Source organism: Astyanax mexicanus, chromosome 15 (genome assembly GCF_023375975.1).
Source record: "Astyanax mexicanus isolate ESR-SI-001 chromosome 15, AstMex3_surface, whole genome shotgun sequence".
Taxonomy (NCBI): Eukaryota; Metazoa; Chordata; class Actinopteri; order Characiformes; family Acestrorhamphidae; genus Astyanax; species Astyanax mexicanus.
Window position 1 is genome coordinate 24,455,589 of NC_064422.1, and position 19,206 is coordinate 24,474,794.

The window sequence follows — 19,206 nt, forward strand, 5'->3', positions numbered from 1 at the left end:
ATAAGTTTACTAGGGGGAACAGAAAAAAAGAATCCATCCCCCTATCAAACCAGAAGCTGGACACGTAACAGTGGCTCGGGGCTGGAAGATGCTTGTCGCTATTGGCCAGAAATAAAATTTTCCAACAGAAATTGCAACTACCACCCTTAGACCAGACTTGGTACTCTGGTCCCCATCTCGGAAAGCAGTTTATATTGTACAGCTAACAGTCCCATTGGAAAACCTATGAAGAGGCCTATGAGCGAAAGAGATGCGCTACAGAGAACTAGAAGCAGACACTCAGCAAAGAGGTTGTAATTCGAAAATCTATTCAGTGAAGGTGGGATGCAGAGGTTTTGTGGCCACTTCCACTATCAGGCTGTTGAAAGATCTATGCATCAGTCTCTGAAGCAGCTGAAAGAAACAACCAGTGGATATGGATCAAGCGGAAGGAACCTTACTGAGCGTAAAAAACATCTACATGACCTGCTCGCTATTCTCCCCCCTCCCTAACCCCACTTGAGTCCCATAGGCCATGCCAGTTAAACTTCCAGGCAATTCTTTTGATTGGGCATGGGACACAGGCTCAGGCTTGATCACCCTGTGTTGAAAGGCCGGCATACGACTGATGATGTTTCCCAAAATTACATTTTTCCATGTCTGTAAAGCTTTTACACTTTTAATATCAAGGCAAACCTCGTGTGTATATTATTTATTGGCACAAAGGACAGTTTACCATCATGTCCTGTGTATCTTTGACTTAATAGTGTTCATTCATAATCTGGGAGACTTCAGTACTCATTTACAATGTAGAAAAAATTATAAATAAAATATTGAATGAGAAGGTGTGTCCAAACTTTTGACTGGTACTGTATGTCTGCAATTAAAAAAAGTTTAAGCAGTTTCTGTCCTTTTTTTAAGTTCTAAATTAACATAGTAGTGAGCTGATATAAAAATTGATTGATAAAAACAGACAGTAACATTCAATTTTTACACTTACATAAATACAATTCCTAATTTAATTATTAAATAAATAATCTTTCTAAAAACGCAGTCTTTGTTTGAGGTGTCCTGTGATGACTCTTATGTATAAATGCAGGACAGACTGAATACACTTCATCATTATCTTCATCCTCATCATCCTCCTCCTCCTTAGCAGCAGCAGCAGTGGAATCAGTCAGTAAGCAGCAGCAGCTCATCAGCAGGAGCGAGTGATGAAGAGGCGCTTCAACAGCTGATGTGTCAACTTTTCTTTCTCATTTCACTCATTCGCACAAGATGGGACACGCGTACTGGCACTGGCTGCGCTAGAAGAGACGACGTGCGGCATGAGAGCTGTGCGACCTCTCACAAAAGCTGTTTTTTACTCGGTTTTTCACCGTTTTTCCCTTTTTCATTTAACACCGCGCTGCTAGCTTAGCTCGCTAGCTAACCAGCCAGCCAGCCAGCTAACGTTACTTGAGCGAGCTAATCATCTGCCGGCTACATTACCAGCTAAACTTCATGATGATTCAACGGGTTTTCGGCTAATGACTTTACTGGAAGGACTCTACTATCACTTTCCCGATTTTTGGACGTGCTGGACTACGACACAAACATGAAGAAACAGTTTAATCGGATGAAACAACTCGCCAACCAGACAGTTGGCAGGCAAGTAGCTGTAGAAAGTGTTGTTGGGCTGTTCGCTCTGTTGTTGTGCTGGGTTGCCAAGGCGGTGGAGAGTCGATTAGGTTATAGCTAACGTTAGATTAGCTACTACCTGATGACTCAGATTTACCTATTTATTATGATATACACAGTTATAGTAAGTTAAAACGCTAACTAGCTAAGCTACCTGAACACACGCTCTTTGTTTGAGCTTTTCGTAGTGTAGTAATGAAGAAAAGCCAGTTCAGGCTCTGTTTATAGACTGTAGAAGCAGCGAGGCCATATCAGTCCAGTCTGTGGGTCAGTGTAACGTTAACGTTTATCATTTCAATTTTTGGACTATTTCAAAATAGAAAATTTAACATAACGCTTAATTATTTAATTTTGTCCACTCTGTATACGTAAAGAATACGTGCTTTTAACCATTTCCCAATTTTAAATTATTTCATTTCTGTCCCTTAGAATCAGAATTTAAGGTAAAATAGGAAAAAAATAATTTTCAGATTTTTTTTCTTTTTTATGTTCTAACGCAAGCAGGTTGGGTTATAAGATATTTGTTGCAAAATGCAAAAAAATAAAAATGGAAGAATCAGCAAATGTAGCAATAAAAGTATTTTCTTTTTGTACTTTTTTTTAATGAAATTCGGTTTGTGAGGGACCGAAATGAGAAAATAGAAAACTAGGGGAAAAATATATATAAAAACATTTACACCCAATTTTCTATTTTCAAACTTAGTTTCAAATACTCTGATGTGATAAACGTTATACCGACTAGTCTATGGACTGCTTGTTTAATATTATAAGATACGCAAGCTAGGCTAGTTTAGATGTTTATTAACGTTAGCTTAACTAACCTAGTTATTAGCGTTATTTTAAAAGAACTCTTGACTAGTTACAGAGTTGTCCTAAAAAAATCAGTCATTACCAGCTCTGTAACCTATGCTACCTAGCTATATTCTCTTAACTTGAACGGTTAATTTTTCCAGACACTCTCTAGCTAGCTAATTAATTTGGCTGCAAAGAAATTGTTTGTTTCAGGTTTAAAATATGGTATTAAACATATGTCCCATATCAAACTCCGAGGCCATTTCCACATATTGTGCATTCCCCATTGAGTTCAGTGGAGCTGATGTACTTGGTATGTGCTTGTTCATCGTTTCCAAACTCCTCTGCTGACAAGCCCACAGGGCTGCATTCTTTTTCGTGCTATTTTTGTTTTTTATTGTGACTGGGGTGTGTAATTTGGTACAACAGTTGCTCAGCTATAGATGGGCTGGTTACTCCTTATCCTACTTTAAGCTACCCATAAGTCTTCTCTAAGTCATAAGCAGTCCTCCTGAGTTGGTTTCTGACCTCAGAAGCTTACTAGGGCTTCAGAAATTAGTCAATATAATTGTTAATTGTTGACTAATAATTTATTTGTGGCTGTACCCAAATGCTAGGACAAGAAATCGCTGGTTCAAATCCTGTTTATGTAGCTTGCCATCGGCTACCGGAGCCCTGAGGGGGCACATTTGGCCTTGCTCTCTCTGGTGGGTAGATGGAGCGCTCACCTCATATCACTCCAAGTGGTAATGTCGCTCAGCACATGGCGTCTGTGAGCTGATGTATCAGAACTGTGTTGCAGTGCTTTCCTCCGAGTGCGCTGTGATGCTACTCGGCAATGCTGCATCAGCAGCAGTTCAAAAAGAGGCGGTGGCTGACTTCACATGTGTCTGAGAAGGCATGGGCTAGTCTTTACCATCCTGGTGTTGGGGCATCACTAGTGATAGGGGGAGTTCCTGGGTAGTTGGCCTTGTAAATGGGAGAGAAAACGGGATAAAAAAAATAGAAATAAAATTACGGTATTAAAAATACTAGGGAAAGAAACAGTTCACAATGACCTCAGCCTGCATCTCCAAAAAAGTGCCTGAACACAACAGATTTTCTCATTAAATATCAGCACTTTCCACATTTAAAGGCCAATGTTTTGGACATTTGAAGGACATTTAAATCCCATATTCAGCTGTTTCTAAAGTTTTGATATGATAGAGCAAGGCAGAGATAAATGCTGAGGGATTGACTAATTGAAAAATTATAAAAAACATTTATCATGATACTCTGATTCTGTGATATTCAATATATCGCAAAACTATTTTCTACAAGACTTCATTGCATCTGTGGTACTGGAGAAGAAAATACTTTTGAATAAGAAATTCCAGGAATTATTGATTTATTTGTGTCAGTTTTACAGAATTTGATAATCAGCATTCCTCAGCTTTTTAATTTGATTAGCACTGAGTTGGAGTAATGAAGCAGTAACTTCAGTTAGTCAAACTTAAGGGTCTTAGGAGGTTTAAAGTACCTATGTATCAATAAATCTTCAATATTTAATGCCACAATACGATATGGTGAGGTCAAAATGATACAATATATCAATATATCGCCTCACCCCTAATAACTATACAGCATAATTTTACGCCTAAATACTACTTAGCACACAAGAGGTTGCCAAACAATAAGTGATTCTCATCTATTTAATCTAAGAAACATTGTTCCCAGTACCACAATGACTGATTCATATCATTAGACAATTCCAGTCTACCACTGCTATGTGTAGTTCATCCAATGGTTTACGATCAAGAGGCCGAGCAAGCATCGCCTGCCAATTTACATGCACAGCATTCACACACACATGCGTTTCATTTACAAGAGGAGCTTTATGTGAATACCAAACACTCCTTCTCGCCGGTGTTCATGTGTGTCTGTGTGTGTGTTGTTTTTTAAGTAAAAGGACGTGCCTTTCCAAAAGCAGATTCTTTACCACACAGCAAGGCCTGACCTTTAGCATCTGTGTCCTCATTTTCGCTGTGTTTGAATGTCTGCAATCCGATCGGTCTCCAGAGACTTGTTGCAAAGGCATTGTGATGATCAGTGTGACAAACACAGTACCGTGATGATCTAATCAGGACTAGAGTTGCTGTCTTAGTATCAAAATGCCCCCTGTATTAAAGGATGACAATCCACACAAGTCATAGTAGTGCCAGAAGGCCTTTCTGGGAAAGCATGTTTGCAGGAGAAAAGCTGTCTTGGCTAATTGCTGATAATAAAATACGTTTAGCTTGCATAGCTTCCTAGCACCCTGTCTGGACTCTGGGCTTTTTACTATATGTTTCTGTTTTATGAAACCCATTTAAACAGGTTAGGATTATTGTGTACTAGGGCTGTTATATAAATACTTTTATGTTGTCGTTGTTATGATGCAAGTTTTTTTTACAATACACAAAAGAGAGAGTTGTGGTTACATTGTGAATAACAGCCAACTCAAATTACATTAGTTTGCTCCTGCACAGCAACAGAGGGAGCATTTCACTGTGCAGACTGTGCTCTTGTTGCACAAATAGGCTGGAGGTAGAGTGAGGTCTACAGTGATCACAAACACCAGACTACTTCTTAGTTTGGGAAGATTGAGCACAGCCAAACCAAGTGCCACACAAAACTTTTGAGGAAAAATAAAGGATCATAATTATTTTTCACATCGATATCAGGCACATCATATGTTTTGTCCATGTCATCCGCCTTTTGTGTATTTGTGAGGTTCATGACTTCATGACCTTTAGATTGTGGATTTACCTTTTTTTATTTACTTTGTTGATACAATTAGGGATGAACAATGTTCTCTTTTTTATTTTTAAACATATTGCCATCGAACGTCGCCCATATTCCAAACTGACATTTGCTGACATATACAGTGAGTCCAAGAAGTATTTGATCCCTTGCTGATTTTCTTCGTTGGCCCACTAATAAAGACATGATCATTCTATACTTTTAATGGTAGATGTATTCTTACATGGAGAGACAGAATTTGTATTTCATGTATTTCATTTTGTATTTCATGGAGTGAAATAAGTATTTGATCCCTTAGTATTCATTAGCAGTTCTGGCTTTTACAGACCAGTTAGACACTCCCAATCAACTTGTTACCTGACCTGAAGCCACCTGTTCTCACTAATCACTTGTGTGAAAAACACCTGTCCACAGAATCAGACAGATCACACAGATTTCAAGTCTCCAACATGGGTAAAACCAAAGAGCTGTCACAGGACCTCAGAGTCAGAATTGTTGACCTTCACAAAGCTGGAATGGGCTACAAAAAGATTAGTAAGGTGTTGGATGTGAAAGTAACAACTATTGGTGCAATTATCAGAAAGTTTAAAGAGTATAACATGACAATCAACAGACCTCGGCCCGGTGCTCCAAAGAAGATTTCACCTCGTGGGGTGGCAATGATGCTGAGAACGGTCAGAAATCGTCCTGCAACCACTCGGCAGGAGTTAGCAAATGACCTGAAGGCAGCTGGGACCACAGTTTGCAAGGAAACAATTGGCAACACTTTGCGCAACAATGGATTCACATCCTGCAGTGCCCGAAAGGTACCCCTGCTGAAGAGAGCACATGTGGAGGCGCGCCTCAAGTATGCCAATGATCATTTGAAAGATGAACCAAGTTATTGGGAGAAGGTTTTGTGGTCAGACGAGACCAAAATTGAACTTTTTGGCCTCAACTCCACCCGCCATGTGTGGAGGAAGAAAAATGCTGCCTATGACCCCAAGAACATTGTGCCCACCGTCAAGCATGGAGGTGGAAGCATAATGTTTTGGGGGTGTTTCTCTGCCAAGGGTACAGGGCTACTTCACCGCATCACTGGAAAGATGGATGGAGCCATGTACCGCACAATCCTGAGGGACAACCTCCTCCCCTCTGCCAGGGGTCTGAAAATGGGCCGTGGTTGGGTCTTCCAACATGATAACGACCCTAAACATACAGCAAAGGATTGGCTCAAGAAAAATCACATTAAGGTCATGGAGTGGCCCAGCCAGTCGCCAGACCTCAATCCGATCGAAAATCTATGGAGGGAGCTGAAGGTCAGAGTTGCCAAGCGACAGCCCACCAACCTTCATGATTTAGAGAGGATCTGCAAAGAAGAGTGGGCCAAAATTCCCCCTGGTGTGTGTGCTAAACTTGTGGTTAACTACAACAAACGTCTCACCGCTGTGCTTGCAAACAAAGGCTTTGCCACTAAGTATTGAGTGTGTTTGACAAGAGGGATCAAATACTTATTTTCCTCATTGAAATACAAATTAATTAAAATATATTCTTTAAAATTATATTCTGGATTTTTGTCTTGATATTCTGTCTCTCCATGTTAGAATATATCTACCATTTAAAAGTGCAGAAGGATAGTGTCTTTATTAGTGGGCAAACAAAGAAAATCAGCAAGGGATCAAATACTTCTTGGACTCACTGTATATTGTATGCTGGAAGTGGACCAAGCAACACTGGCCACGCTTCTACAGTTGGCACACACTGCCATTGCTGCTTCAAATGAATTGTTGTTAGCACATTTTAAGTAAAGATTTACCGGGGTGTCTAGTCTCTCTATAAGTGATAAACGAGTACATCGTCATCAACATTGGCATCGTCCGACATATACATGTGATTCCCTGTGCCTATAAATATCACATTATCTGAAACAGATACAGACGATGCAGATAGAATGGAGCAGTACCAATGGAAGTCATTGGGACAGTGTATTGCTTAACATCTTTGCCGAAGTTAAGGGACATGCACAATGTGTGGGCAGGTTCTCAAACACCAATATTGTAATATTTCTGATGTATTATGGAATATCAGGTATCCTTATAAGCACACGTGAGAATTCAGTGTAATTTCGAACTGTCAGAACGTATTAACATCCAGTAGTACATAACACTGCAACCTGGCCCATTGAGAGGCCCGTATCTGAACCAGCACTTTTTACTTAAACACCTCCATTATGTGGTCAGCTGCAAGCGACAGATGTGTACATCTGGAATACTCATGATTTGTTGAATGTATTTTGCTAACAGTAAATCTTAAGGTTCTGATGCAGAAAGCAGATTCGAGCGTTGCGGCAGTGGAGGGTGTGGGGAGGGGTAGGCCGGACACAGGCCTCAGCTGGTCCCATGGTTCCTGTGATTGTGATGAGGCAGTACACTCTGTTCGGCATGCAGCTCCTCAAAGGAAATCTTCCCTTATGCTTGCTTTTTTTTTTTTTAAACAGGAAGTTGTCCTGGGGACGTTTAATTTCTAAGAATGAAATCAAAGAAACAACAATTTAGCCAGTGAGAGATTGTTGTTGTTTAAAGCTACTTGATCTTTGCCTTGAAGAGGTTCTAAAGTAATACAACTCTAATGTATTTGCAGGCTGGCCTGAAACTGAAGCCTGGTTCAGTTCAGTTCAGTGCAGTATGCACTGTAGGGGAAATAAAAAAAAAATGCTTAATTATGCAACACATTTGGCAAAAGTATAAAAATGACAGTTCACCACTGTTTAGTTGATTTAAGGCACCCATATTAACTGTTTGTCTGTAAATGTGAAGAACTGAGGGGACCAGCTGTTCGCTGTTGCTTCAGAACTGAAGGAGGTTAGTAATTGGCAGATAATGGCTAAGGTTATCAGTGCCTTAAGTACAATGCAGGCAGATGTTCCTCCTATTTAAGCACAAAATCAATAAAGTTGATAAAGGCAGGGTAATTTACTCTGGACTCTCCACATCCCATCAGTTCATTTGCAGTGGATTATATAGGTCAAAGCATGCTGCATATCCAGCTGACCTCTCCCCAAGGTGAACATGACTTTTTACATCACAAGTAATTTTAGAATTTTACACATTATCTGTTTCTGTCCAGCCATGCTCTCTAAAGTGAAGCTGTGTGTTACACTAGAATATAGCCAAAGCCAACAGTCACATTTAGCTCTGTGAACTAGCTGAGGAGGCAAAACCATTGTTTTGCAAAGCCACACAGGCCTTTCAGAGAACCAAGGGCTGCATATATTACAATGTTCTGCTCATTATCAAGTTCAGTGCTGTTGAAATCATACGTGTTCTTTTGCTTTGTGTTTGATTTAACTGCAAGTTTTACACAAAAGAAAAGTTTTGAGTGGGCACGGCTAACAAAATAAGTTTTTTTTTTTTTTTTCATTTAACTTAAGCAGTCAGTTGTGCAAGATAAAGTTTGTCCTATTTGGAGTGGTATAGCGCCCCCTTGAATTTGTTATTATAGCCTGTAATGTGTTTTGAAGCAGACACACACACTCGTGTGAAAAAATAAAAGTATCACGCTTGACCAATCTTTACATTATTTCATGTGTTAGAATAAGATTGAAGTATCTGTGAAATACTTTTTTATTTTTAGTTATTTTAAAACAGGACAGTTGCTGTTTTTGGTTGTGTATGGTCTCATGTTCACGCATGTTAGCATTCTATCTTTGTGTCTAGCATTTGTATCTTTGTTAAATTGTGTACATTTTAGTCCAGTTAGTGTTGGTTTCTCACTGCAGCTTATTGAACATAATACAGGCTTTACTACATCCTGTCAACATCAACTATGTGGACTGTGTCTCTCTATACCTAATATTAATTGGGTTGTGCTATGAATTTGGCGAGTTGCTTTTCCAGGTGTTGTGACGAATTCTGTCTCTGTAAGAATCTGATTCCCATTTGTGGGGACACACTTTTATTTCTGTTTATAAGGTAAGGTTTCTACTTCATTTATCTACTGTTACAGTAAATAAATGAATTCACACTCTAAATGTTTGTGTTCATGCTTCTGCATGATACCTCATACCTGCACGTTAAGGGGAGTCGGATTTCAACCCAACAACAAATCCTTGTTTAAAGAGTGCCTAAACTTCACAGCCCCACGTCAAAGCACCCTAAAAAAAAGCTAAAAAGTTTGCCTTTGGCACAAAGGTGACACAATCGTAAAGCCAATTGGCAGATCTCTGTCATTAAGCCCTCCCACCAAATAGTTTTGTGGCCCCAAGTACAATTAGTTAACTTTGCTAAAGAAAACTTGATTCAGTTTGTAAGTATGGGAAAAGCCACAGTTATGATTCTGTACAAACAGATACACCAAAACACTCCTGAACTCCTACAGCATGTAACCAAATGTTAATGTTTCAATACATGCATCTTCTTACAGTTGTACACACATTTTCTTTTTTTTTAGTTCTTTTTATGACACAAAACAATGCATTTACAGACATTGACTTAGTAGATTTAGCCTACAGCAGTTTGGCCCTGCCCATTAATGATGACACTGTAATTAGTGTAGGACTGCCTGGACTGCTCTTTATAGTGCAGCCAAAGAACACAGAGGTCATTTACATCAGTCTTATATTCTAAGGGATAAAAAGGGTGTCAAAAAAAATGGGTGTCCAAAATGGATTAGCGCTGTGGTTTCTACCGCATAAATTCACACAAATGTGATAAGTGGACCTTGAGTAAAGTGATAAAATTTGGGTTTTTATCCTGTGCTGTCTCAGGATTGTCTTGGAGTGTCAGTGTGTGTCTTCAGTCTATATAATGGCTTAACATATGAGTCAGTGGATCACGTGTTAAAGAGGCCCACCCCTCTTTGATCCAACCCTCAGACCCTCTAAAATTTTTCAATGAACATGTGGCATGTACTTGCCACCAATCTCCTCGATAGCTCAGTGATGTGAAGGTTCCGAAATCATGATGCACTTCAGAACTGTTGTGCTTTTCTACTGTTCTCTGTTCTGACAGAAAGTCCCAGTGTGTTCAAAACACAGCTTCCGAACTTATGCCTGCAGATTTTCCTTGACGGTTATTGGATATCTGCCGCATTCATCTTGCCTTTAATCTTGACCAAATTTCCTGTGCAACTGGAGCTCTTACACACCCCCAAAACAACACGATTTCCCCCTCATACATGGTTTGTTGATGTCAAAATCTTCAGGTTTCTTCAGGCTTTTCTGTTTAGTGGGTTCAACTGTACTGTGTAGGCCATTTTTGTTGAAGCACCTCCCTCTCAGACATGCATTAGAAACTGCAGCTCAACTTTCTTTAAGAGAGGCCTGGCTGTGGGATTTCCTTGTGGTTGCCTGTGAAATCTTTTTTGGCATGGGCTCCACATATTCATTTATATTTCTACCATGATTAGTAGTTTTTTTTAAATCATATTCTTTATAGTGTTACTTAGTTTTTTTCTACTTTTCTTTTCAATCTCTGATCATAATTTGTTCACTTGGACTGTTTTGTTTGCTCTGTAAAGGTGCTGTATATGATTTTAATCTATTACAGGTTTGGCAAAATGCAACATATGTTGTCTCACGGTTTACTGGCTTGCTTTTCTGTTTATGCTCCGGAAAAAGAAAACATGTGTAAACATTGGTGACACACTGGATGACCTGTTTTAAAGGCATGGAAAGGGGATGAGGATGTTGCTCTATTCTTCCTCGATAGATTTGCTTATTTTGCTTGTTCATATGAGCAGGACAGTATTGTTTTTTTTGTTTTTTTTTTACTTGTAAATGTTTGTGATTAGATAATCACAGCTTGTGTGCTTAAAGGCAACAATTGGGGCAATTAGGGATGCACCTAAATTAAAAGGTTTGTCAGTAACTGAACAAAATGAAAAATCGTACATTTAAAAACAAACAAAAAAAAAACTTTTTTGCTGCATTTACAAATTGCTTTTCACTTCATGCTGGTTGCGTTTTGATTGTGTCATCAAAAACATGATTGTTCTGTAAAAAATATATATATATTTGCCATTTTAGGCTGAATCATTTTGGATGCAGAATATATAGTACATCCATAGTAGCAACATAATGCTAATTATAATATATAATAATATTATAATAATGTGCCTGAACTTGGGGCCGAAGTTTCTGAGGGAGAACTTGTGGGGGAGTGTGATTGTTTTGTTGCATGTATAGCACCTTTTAAAAAGAAGCTCTATAGGGAAGAAAGCAAAGGTTAGATAAACAAATGCTTTAGACATCTAAAAAAAGGTTCAGATGAACTCCTGGCCTGTCCCAGTTGTAACAGCTAGACTAATTGCATATGAGAATTTCGTCAGCTTGTGTATATATATAGCCTTTAATGCTTTTAGCCTGTGTAAAATGCCACCCCTTCTATATTTGGGAGATGGTCATACATCTACATGTCATCTACATGTCATACATCTAATGTTCTCATAGTTCAGCTCTACTGTATGTGTGACAACAGCTTGGCCCAGGAACGCTTCCAAAAAGTCTTTTGAATTCTGTCTGGATTTGGTTGCAGCCTTTTAGTCCCTTTCTTTGCTCCTCTGTGTTAATTGAAAGCAGCTGTCCACCACTGTCACGAGGTTACTCTAGTGCAGTTTTGCCAGCATGAGAGACTGTGCTGACTTTGTAGCCTGGCACGCTGAGCGCTGCAGGACTGAGCCCAGTTAGTGTGACTGTTCTCTTCACATGCTGGTGTTCGCTTAGATCATTTTAGTGCATTAGCTGGCCCATTAGCCGTTCTTGCTAATGCATTATTAGATTTATGACTGCATTAGGAGTGCTCTGCCTGTTCCCTCCAGAGTCAGAAGAGTCAAATACCTCTGGTCTGAAAGGTTGCTTAATTGGTTTCTTCTTAAGATACTGCTATGTTAAAAGAATAAGGTTAGAGTATCGCTAAAGCGTAGGTGAGGGAGTTTACCTACTTAAAGTAGGCTATTAGTTTTCAGTTTCATAAAGGAGATGTGGTGTATCTCTTTTGTCAGGAATGTGAGTATCTCAGAGAGACGGCCATATTCTCACAGTCTTTGCCAGAACTGTTAAAAAAACTATAAATTTGGCTAGAGGCTATAGGCTATAGGGTTCCGGGATCCTGCCTATTTGTTTTCTTTAACTAATTCAGTGAAAGCCAAGACTACAGGGTGCTTAACCTATTGACAAGATGACTTCTAAAATAATGTGCAAAGTAAGTTGCCTGATTTTAGCAAAAATGTTTTTTTTTTGTGTCATTCAGAAAATACAATAGCAAATTCAACTTTTAAACTGAAGTATATATAGTACTGTTTTAGTTTCTAAGCACTTAATAAGCACAACATAAAAAAAACAATATATCTCAACAGGGAGTGTTTTTATATTAAAAAACTCAAGAACACACTAGAATAAAAAAAGGGAAATATAGGGCTAAATAAAAGTAGATTCGTTCTTTTTTAGGGATGTAAGATTATATCGGAATGATATCGTTATCAGCAAATAATCGTTTTTTTTTGCCATCAGCCCAATACCTCGTACTCGTGAATGCCAAATTGATGGGACAAGGAATCACGTAATCGATTTCTGATGGGAAGTTGTGCAGTGATTTTTTTTTTTTTTCCTCATTCCACAGCGTCACGTGTACTGGGAATACATAATAGAAATGTGTTACCACCCAAAGTGGGCAGCTCAGTGGGTGGTAATGATTGTGACCGGCTGCATCTGGCTAGAATTGTCCATGTGAATAGATAAACAACTCTGGCAGCAGAAATCACATTCACATTCAATGCAAGAGGCCCCATATGCATTCATAGGGATATAACGATATCCCTAGGGATATAACGATAGTAATGAGACATGACACATTCCTATGACTTCTGGCATGTTTGGAAAACAAAGCTTGGTTCCAGATTTTTAGTGGATTAGTTAAATTCCATCCTTAGCTCACCAGATATTACATATTCAAGCAGTAATTTACCAAACCAGGTGTTCGAATGTAGAACCATGTTTTAGTTATATACTGTTGTATAATAATAATATTATTACTTTTACAAATGCATATAGCCTTTGCACAGCACTGTATTTATTATTAATTGTGTGTGTTTTCATTTGATTTGACATTAAACTTGGATGTAATTTTTTTTTTCATTTAAAAATAAAATAAATTCTATTTATTGTTTTATTTATTTTGTTAAACCATTGTAATCAAATTGGATATCATTTTCCTATTGCTTATTGAGAAAGTGATTTATTCACTTTGCAGAGGCCTCTGATTTATTATTTGTAATTTTGTTATTTTAGTTTTTCAGTTGTCAAAGTATTAAGTACGAAACTTGGTGTTTCTTTAAATTTATGTGTGTAGATTTAAGTTTTGTACAAAATTGCTGTTGAATATATAATATAATATTGGTTATATTAGGTTCTAATATCTTTAGAAAAATAAATTCACTCCTATCAGTCAGTGTTGAATTATCCTGAATTACACTGTCTGGCCAAAACAAAAGTTGCCTTTAAAAAAAAAAAGGTCACACGCTCTAATATTTCATTGGACCGCCTTTAGCATTGATTGCTGCACGCATTCGCTGTGGCATTGTTTCAGTAAGCTTCTGTAATTTCACAAGATTTATATCAATCCAGTGTTGCGTTAATTTTTCAACAAGATCTTGCAGCATTGATAATGGAAGAGTCTGACCCAAAGATTCTCAATGGGGTTAAGGTCTGGACTCTATGGTGGCCAATCCAAGTGTGAAAATGATGATCTCATGCTCCCAATTCCAGCCTGATGAATCCTGGCATTGTTATTTTAAACTATGCCCGTGCCATAAGGGAAAAAAAATCCATTGATTAAATAACCTGGTCTATAGTCAGTATATTCAGGTAGGTGGCTGAACCTAGCCCTGACCAACTGCAGCAACCCCAGATCATTTGCTTAGTTAAATTCAGGGGGCGACTTTATTTTTGGCCAGGCAGCGTATTTGGGTTTGACTGGCTGACAAACCAGTTGTAAAGAAGGCGAGGCTGAGAGAAAGTCATAATCCAGAGACAGTAAGCTATACTGATTGACTGTTTTACAGCAGTAATTTATCTTGTTTGAAAGGTGTTGAAAAAAAAAAGTTGTTGTGATCTGAGCTGGTGTTATCCTCTGTGAACCTGTGTATGGGTAGAGCTAATCTGTGCCATGGTCAAAGCCGTCTATTAGTATACTATTAATAGTGCCTAGCCATCTGCACATATCAGCGCTGCAAGGCCGGTGGTGGAATGGTGAAATTCCCTGGGAAAGTGCAGAGCTCCAGGTCTTATTTCAGGCAGCTGCTTGGCTGCAAGTTGTTGACTACTGTCTCACATACTGCACTCAATCCAGTTAAACTGGACTAATGGTGCTTTCTTTGTGATGAAACATTCAGCTGCTCAGCGTTATTTTAAGTACTGACAAGATCCACAATGCACTGCGGACAGCAATTCATCATAGCCGTCAAGATTACCCTCCATATTTTCAGTTTACATAATGTTTATATTTTGGCAGATTGTAGTAGGAAGTGTTAATAGGACATTCTTAAACCAAACCATGTCCAATGCAAAGCTGCAGGATATTATCTCAGTTTTATCTGTAGTCAATGCAGGTCTTTTGCATGTGGTTTGAGTATCGTGTTGTACAGTGCTTATTGTTGTCTGCTGTGTGTGCTAAACAGGTTTGTAGGTGGGACAGTATCAATATAACCTGCCTTTTGTGTCTGCAACATAGCTATGTCAATTTTATGCAAACACTGTATAACAATACATTTATCAAGATTTAGTCTGAATGAAAACATTGTTACAAATATAGAGAAATGCCTATACTATTACAAAAAAAAAAATAGGACTATTAACGTTTACTTTTTAAAGTAATTTTTGTAGATTTAATAACTGTTTTCTTTGATGTGGGGAATTGCTTTTTGCCATGTTCAGATTGCTGCCTGGTTAAGTAAAATAATTGTCAAAAATGTTAAAGATGTTTTCTTTTTTAATAATTTATACATTTCAATTGTTCAATTAACTATTTTCATAAAATATCAAGCTATTTAAACGTGACTAAAAATTCTCTGTCCACTCTGTACCTTGGAGTGTTCTTTGACATCAGTGATTACGATCTTCAAACCGTTATAATTTCACCTAATATTTATCATATAATCTCCAGACCTTGCTGGGTTAAAGCTTGAGCTGTCCACCCTGTTGTGGTAAAATATCACAGTAAGAAGTCATTTTAGAAAGTCTGAAGTCTAATAAATATTATAACTTGTCAAAACAGAATAAAAACCTTATGTCATTTTTTTTATGTTTATGGCTATGCGAAATGGTATAGTATTAGTAACTGGTTATTTCTCATAACCGTTATAAATGTTATAGCAGTGAAATGTAGTTCTGAGGATATGCTATGTTAAAATGATATTTTTACATTTTTTATGATCTATTTATTTATTTATATTTTAACGGTGTGTTTTCCTTTTCTCTTGCAGGGCGGAGAAAACAGAAGTCCTCAGTGATGACCTGTTACAGGTGACTACTTCCTTCTGTTATGTTTTATTACTGCTATCAGTTATTGTCATTGCCTTTGGAAAAAAGCCATATTATTGTTACTAGCTGGATCCTTGAACAGCAAAACTGTGAACTGACACTTGTTGCATACTAAAGTGATGAGAATTTCACTGTCTGTGCATTGTTTAACAGGGACCGGATTCACAAAAGCTTATCTATGAAAAAATGATGTACAATAAAACCTTCACAGGAATATTCCTAAATTCAATTTTGAAAAATAAAACAGGTTCTTAAATTTCTCCTAAAGAAAGTCTGATTCTATTGTTTTACTCTTTTTTTTATTTTTAACATGCATATTTAAGAAAAATCTAGTATATAAAGTTATACTGTGTTTCGAAGAGCTATAGGCATATTCCAGGATTTGAAAATCTTGTTTCTGTGGTCTATATATTTACTTGTTTATAGAAATATTGATCACAACAATTTCTTATGAAGGTGTTTTTGGGTTTGTTGTGTAGGTCATTTGTGACTTAGCCTTTATCCTGCATTTTACCGAATGTTATATAAACAACAAAATTTTCAATTATAAAATCTGTGTAAAATGGGGGGAAAAGTTAAACTAAGCATTAAAAACACTTAATGTAAAGAACAACGGGTCCTTATGTTAACCTTTTTAAAACCCACTTGTTTTTTTTGTTTAGGATTTGTTAAAAAGTTACAAAGATTCATCACTTTAAGAGCAAAGCTGCAAACTGTTCTGCAGTTTAGGAATCTGACACCAGAACCATATTTAACTTGTGTGTACGTATGAAACTTTTGTCAAAAGGTAAAAATGTGACAGTATTTTTTGTAGAGAATATGTGAAGAATATCTTTCTTAAGTCACTTTCCTATGGTAAATCTGGCCCCAGGTCTGAATTTGGTTATCTGTGTTGAGTCAAATCTCTGTTTGAATATGTAACCTGTCAATAAATCTGACCCGCTTTGTAAAGGTTGTAATTCATCAGTAGTCAAATGATGGGAAGCCTGTGAGTCAGGGTGTAGCTACAGGTGTAGTCGCTGCTGCTAGGCAAATGCATTCCAAACACGTTTTTCGTCACATAGGAGAGAATGACACGCACTAGCATATGTGTGTGAATGGAGGAGTGACAGGAAAATTACCTATGATGCCAACTGGAGACAACTCTTGCCCCACCCTGTACGCAGTGTGTGTGATTCAGTGACTTGACAGTGTAGCTTGCGGCAAAATGATGAGAAATAATGATGACATCACTGGTTAGGAGCTTTAATTTGTAGTTACACAATAGTAAACAAGCACACTTTCAAGTGGGATTCAAGAGAGAGAATGAATTACACTTTATAAGGTACTAAAGGAAGTTTTTTTTCTTTTTTAGCCTCTGGGTTTTTTCACAGCTTCTTTGCTTTTCCTGATCTATTCTATTCTGTCATCGATGTTCTAACACGTCAGCCATAGATCGTGTTGACGTTCCCTGTGGCAGTCAGAGTGGATTGCCTCTCTGCTCCACCTGGTACTCAGCAAGGAGCACAGTGGTGTCAAGTCACCCCACACTCAACTGTCTGGGCTGAAGCATAGCTCAGCTCCCTCAGGGCTTCCAGACGTCACAAATGTTCACTGCTTCTAAAAACATGCCGGAGCCTACCCTCAGGGTGTTATAATGTAACTTCTGTTGTAAGGTTGGACAAGCTTTAAAATTGCTGACAAAAAAAGACAAAATTGCAGCCAAACTTATTACATTTAAATAGTAACTCAATAGTAAAGCTGAAAGTGAGTAAAAAAAAAAAAAGCATAACAAATTTTGTGGCAGTTCAAAAAGCAGCAGGTGTCTTTAGAATGACTTTTCTAAAATTTAAAATAATTCTTACAATAATGTTGTGTCCTTCCAAAGAATAATAATAATATTTTTTGTTGTTGTTTAAAATGGACTAACTGGAGGGATTATATGAAAATGCCAAATATTGTGTGTGTCGGGTCTCCTGCATTGAACGTGGACGTCTGCCAGAAATCTGTTTGCATGGACAATTCTGGCCAGACACTGGCGGCCACGATCATTACCACTCACTGCGCTGTTTACCATGGATCGTACTCCCTTCTATGAAGTATTCCTGGAACACTGCCCATTGAAAAATGTTAAATGCTCAAACAGCTTCAGAAATTGAATGTCCCATCCATGTCGCACTCGTTACCAGACCTCGTTTGAACTTTTTCACCCTTAATCACAGGATAACACCTTACAAATTATCAAAGGTATAAAAAGTATTTACATTCATTATTCAGGTTGAAGTATAAAAACTAGGGTTTAAATATTTTAACATTTCTGTAAAAGCTGAAGTTTCAATTTAAGCTTTTTATGCAAGTAAAAGTGTAAAAGTACTGCTTTTAAAGTATAGGTAAAAGTAAAAATATATATATTTTATTATATTCATAATGAATATAATGTTAAATGAAATTGCTTATGTTAAAAAAATTGGGATGTACTAGTTTGCCTGTTTCATCTAAATATGTGCCCATTAAAAATGTATGCTTTTTAGTACAACGCAAATATATTACCGAATTTTAGTTGGGACATTGCTTAAGTTCTGCCACAGATAATCTTCATACTTTAGGCTACATTCGTCTGCTATGTTCTTGCTGGAGTGTGGGCATGATGTGTGCAGGTGTGATGGATCGCAAATAAACCAATATGGTATCTGAATGGAATATGTTTATACTTCTCAGCCAACCACAATCAAATTCACTCTCTCCAGATGGAGAGATTTATCTGGACAAGGTTTTTTGGATGATTAGAAGCCAGAATGAAAACAAGCTAAAATGGAATGGGAGGAAAGAAATGGGAGTAAGGAAGCTATTTTTAAATTATTAGCAGTAAAAATTACAGATAATTGTGTGAAAATGTAGTAGAAGTAAGTAGTAGAAGTAAAAAGACGTCTAAAAATTGCTTAAATTGCTTTTAAATTATTTTTACTCTGTTACTAAACACCTCAGGTGTTTGTGTTTCCAGGCCATTCCCCGAGAGGACATTTCATGATCAGGTTACCTAATACTATCCCATGACTTTTGGCATGTCGATGTATAATCTCCCAGCTGTTGTGGGAGTGTCTGAGCATTCCCCAAGAGGAACTGGCGGAGCTAGCTGGGAACAAGGATTCCTAGACAACTGTGCTTGCCCTGCATGTTTATGATGATAATGATGATGATTTTGTACTTGTGGCTTGTCTGTTGAAGCAGCAGTTGCTACAAAATAGCACATCCCCACTACCACCGTAGGTTTGCTGTCTGTCCCCACACTTTCTTTGTCCAGTGTGTGTGATCAGCAACATCAGATCTGAGCCTCCTCCCTTCTTGAATAAAGTCCACGTGTTTACGAATAATCTTCAGTGTACGTGTCCAGGCATGTCCAGTGGTCACTTTAATAGCAGCAGAGCAATGAGATTAGAGAGGGGTTTCCCTGCTCTGCGTAATGCTGATGAACGAGCTACCAA

The 19,206-nt window shown here is 37.9% G+C and overlaps 1 protein-coding gene across 2 annotated transcripts in view; it reads left to right on the plus strand.

The window, feature by feature from the left end:
* Nucleotides 1-1,147: 1,147 nt before the first annotated feature.
* The window catches only part of arhgap17a (Rho GTPase activating protein 17a), a 35,753-nt gene continuing 17,694 nt past the window's right edge, over nucleotides 1,148-19,206 (plus strand). Inside the window, exons 1-2 of one of the 2 annotated variants that reach the window (XM_049464786.1) lie at nucleotides 1,148-1,629; nucleotides 15,688-15,727. In XM_049464786.1, the coding sequence (XP_049320743.1) occupies nucleotides 1,577-1,629; nucleotides 15,688-15,727 (93 nt within the window). In that variant the 5' untranslated portion in view covers nucleotides 1,148-1,576. The remainder of the gene's footprint in view (nucleotides 1,630-15,687; nucleotides 15,728-19,206) is intronic. The other variant, XM_049464788.1, reaches the window with a different exon arrangement.